General features: G+C 27.1%; 1 protein-coding gene across 1 annotated transcript in view; it reads right to left on the bottom strand.

Annotated features, from left to right (window-relative positions):
- Positions 1-555: 555 nt before the first annotated feature.
- LOC144971099 (pleckstrin homology domain-containing family M member 2-like) overlaps positions 556-3,816 on the bottom strand; it is a 23,587-nt gene continuing 20,326 nt past the window's right edge. The window contains 3 exon segments of the mRNA XM_078911497.1: positions 556-764; positions 1,121-1,240; positions 2,285-2,458. Of these exon segments, the coding sequence (XP_078767623.1) occupies positions 669-764; positions 1,121-1,240; positions 2,285-2,458 (390 nt within the window). The 3' untranslated portion in view covers positions 556-668.

Here is a 3,816-nt window from a genome sequence, read left to right as displayed (position 1 = left end):
AATCAAGGAAAACTTCAAAACGCTGAGGATTTTATGATACCTAGAAACTAAAATATTTACAACACAAGTACTAGCAAAATTCTTTGAATGTCCTATAACAATATATTCTATAAATACTATATAAAATAAATGAAATTATTTTAACAGGCAGGTTGACAAAATTACTTTATGATTCCTGACAAACTCTACACTCACCTCCAAATTGGTCATTTCACGGAAGGGTTTCCTTGTAAATTGTGATCTAACATAAAACTCAGAAAAGATCAAATTTTAATAACAACTTGAAGTGTTTTACACTATTAAAATTTTCTAGAGATGAAACCAGGCAATACCAAAATTACCTACGACAATGCATAAAAATCTGAGAGAACCCTCAATAATTGATTTTTAAAAAAGTATAAGAACCTTGTTATTTACAATGGATGAATTGCAGGCACTATGTAAAAGATTGGTCCTGGGAAAGACTAGTCGCATCACACATCATACAGAAACTAATTATGCATTCATTCTCACACCACTTGACAACCTCCATTCAAACTAGCAGTCTCAAATATATTTGCTTCTTTATTCTTACACAATAAACTGGACACAAATCTCTATGCACAAAAAAAAAAATAATAAGACACAGACAAATTTGCAAAATAGATACATGATAAATACTAGATCTATCATCTCAGCTCAAATGGTTTCCGTAGCTGGATTGCATAGGATTGGCAGTGACGTTGCAATGTGACATCATCCAGAACTGACAAAGGAAGTTCCACCTTAAGAATATATGAAAACAAACATTGAAATTTTTTTTAATGGGATATACAAAAAATAAAGTCACAAAGTTATCAAAAATATAATGACAAAAACAAAAAGGAGGGGGGTGGGGGGAAGAGAGAGAGAGATAGAGAGAGAGAGAGAGAGAGAGAGAGGGGGGGGGGGGAAGAGGGGAGAGAATAGTTTAAAAATTGATCTTTTTAATTTTGTAGATGGAAGTTGTGATTAGTTTTAAAAAGGCTCCATCAATGTCAACTTATAAAGTCGATAACTGTACTATCGTGCTACATCTACTTAGAATGCCATTGGGGTAAGGGAATCTGAATTTAAGGTATGAAAATATCTGAATACAAACCTGAAAGATTTCCTTCCAGCATGTCACTAGTGCTGTAGTAAATCTATTTGTGTCAGCAGCCGAGGCAAAATGAAATACCCATTTACCACTGGAGACACCAACTTCTTGGGATTCAAATTCCTTGAGAGAAAAAAAAATTAATAAAATACAATTTCATCAAAAGATGAAACACTTTGCAAAGAATGCACGTTATATCTATATATACATTGCCACCATAAATTCTTAACTTTATATTAATTCATTTTTATGCATGCCACGTCTGTAAACGAATTTCCATTTTTTGGATGAATAGAATACATAATTATTATTATCATTATTATTATTATTATTATTATTATTATTATTATTATTATTATTATTATTATTATTATTATCATTATTATTATTATTATTATTATTATTATTATTATTATTATTATTATTATTATATTATTATATTATTATATTATATTATTATCTAAAAATCAAGGAATGCATTGACCCGAACCCATCTAAGAGATGACAAAAGGGAATGGAGGAGACAACGTAAACATAAATAAAGTTGGCAAGGTAATCATAAATTACTGCATACAATAATAATGAAGAAAAGAATGGAAGTAAAACTCATCATCAATCAACATGAATAGATCATACAAAGTGATGCACAAAAGTCATCCCTGAAATTGCACTAAAAGGTACATGATAAGGTCCCAAGTCATCTCCATACACGGATATATTAATAAAATATATGCTCACATCAAACTGCTTCCCATTAAGCCAATAATTTTATTTGTTTATGTTTTTTTTTCTTCTTTTTTTTAACCTCAGGAATGAGAGACATCCAATGATTGTCGTTACTTTGCCAGTTTAGTTTTATCTTCATCTTATATACACATACAACAATAAACATAGGCATAGGGATATTGACCTAAAAAATATTTTTAAAAATAAATATATCGAACAAAATAACTAACTAAATAAATACATAAATAAATAAATAACTAAATAAATAAATAGAAAAATAAATAAATAAATAAATTTTTAAAAACCTTGATTTAATATGACTTAACAATTCTGGTACACTCTTGTTTATGTTTATTAACACCAAACCAATACCAAACATAACAACCGACTGACTATTATCAACATCAGATAATCCCTATCATCATGGAAAGATTTTCTTACCACAACACAGTAAGTTGGTTCATTCTTATCCATCAATACACCGGTGACATCTTCCAGTTGGGCACGCCCCAAGGTACGAAAGAACTTGGTATCCAGATCCTCATGACACAAGAACAGTTGACTACTCGCCTGAATGCAACAACACGGGATACAACCAGAGAGCACTCCACTTTCCTAGAAAGACGATAATAGTTATGATTTTAAAAATTAAATGGAAAAAAAATAGAGTAATGTTGCCATACTCATTTGTTGAATGATGGATTGATGATATTATTGATAGATCATATTGTATTTTTCACATCAAAGGCATTTAAAAGATATAATCCTAAATTAAGCCTTTAACCATGTTATGTTATGTTAATACAAAAACAAGAAAAATCAATTTTAAAAAGAAAGCTGCATGTGATTTTAATAAACATAATATAATGTGGCTTTATATATATATATATATATATATATATATATATATATATAAACATTTGAAATTAAGATAGTTTGACTTCTACAACGTTGTAGAAGTCAAACTATCTTAATTTCAAATGTTTATAAATAGCTCCTTTTATTCTAAAGTTGAGCACTATTATTTCATGGTTTTTGTTTTATAATTTATATATATATATATATATATATATATATATATATATATATATATATATATATATATATATATATATATATATATATATATATATATATATATATAAACATCCAATATTTTTGCTTTTTAAAAATATTTTCTCTCCCCCTGTCTTGAATTATCCTGTAATCAAAGGATTGCTTGTCGTATATATATATATATATATATATGTCTTGAATTATCCTGTAATCAAAGGATTGCTTGTCGTATATATATATATATATATATATATATATATATATATATATATATATATATATATATATATATATATATATATATATATATATATATATATATATATAATATATATATATATATATATATACGACAAGCAATCCTTTGATTACAGGATAATTCAAGACATATATATATATATATATATATATATATATATATATATATATATATATATATATATATATATACGACAAGCAATCCTTTGATTACAGGATAATTCAAGACAGGGGGAGAGAAAATATGTTTAAAAAGCAAAAATATTGGATGTTTTCAGTCCACATTAATTCTGTATTTCTTATTAACAGTTGCTGTCAATAAGAGCCTCTCTTGGCATGATATTTAATAGATTATATAGGAAAGGTTTTAGTGAATACTCTTCTTTAATCACATTTCAATCTACAATGATCTAAAAAACGAAATCTTTTTTTAATATATAAGACTACTGACTTATTACAAAAATTAAATACACTAAGAATTCAACCCACCAACACTTACATCATTTATGCAAATCCTTGGCCACGTTTTATAAATAAAAAAAAGTTATTCATAATTTTTCATTTAAAAAATAGCCCAATATTGTCTGCCCTAACCAACAAAAGGACAGTATCTGGGCTGACCCAGATCCAACCAGTTTTGCCGCAATCGACACATTTAG

This window comes from Berghia stephanieae, chromosome 4 (genome assembly GCF_034508935.2).
Source record: "Berghia stephanieae isolate SIO BIC M18660-M18661 chromosome 4, UCSD_Bste_1.3, whole genome shotgun sequence".
Lineage (NCBI taxonomy): Eukaryota > Metazoa > Mollusca > Gastropoda > Nudibranchia > Aeolidiidae > Berghia > Berghia stephanieae.
The sequence above is the reverse complement of the archived record's forward strand: the minus strand, read 5'-3'. Positions and strand labels throughout refer to the sequence as shown.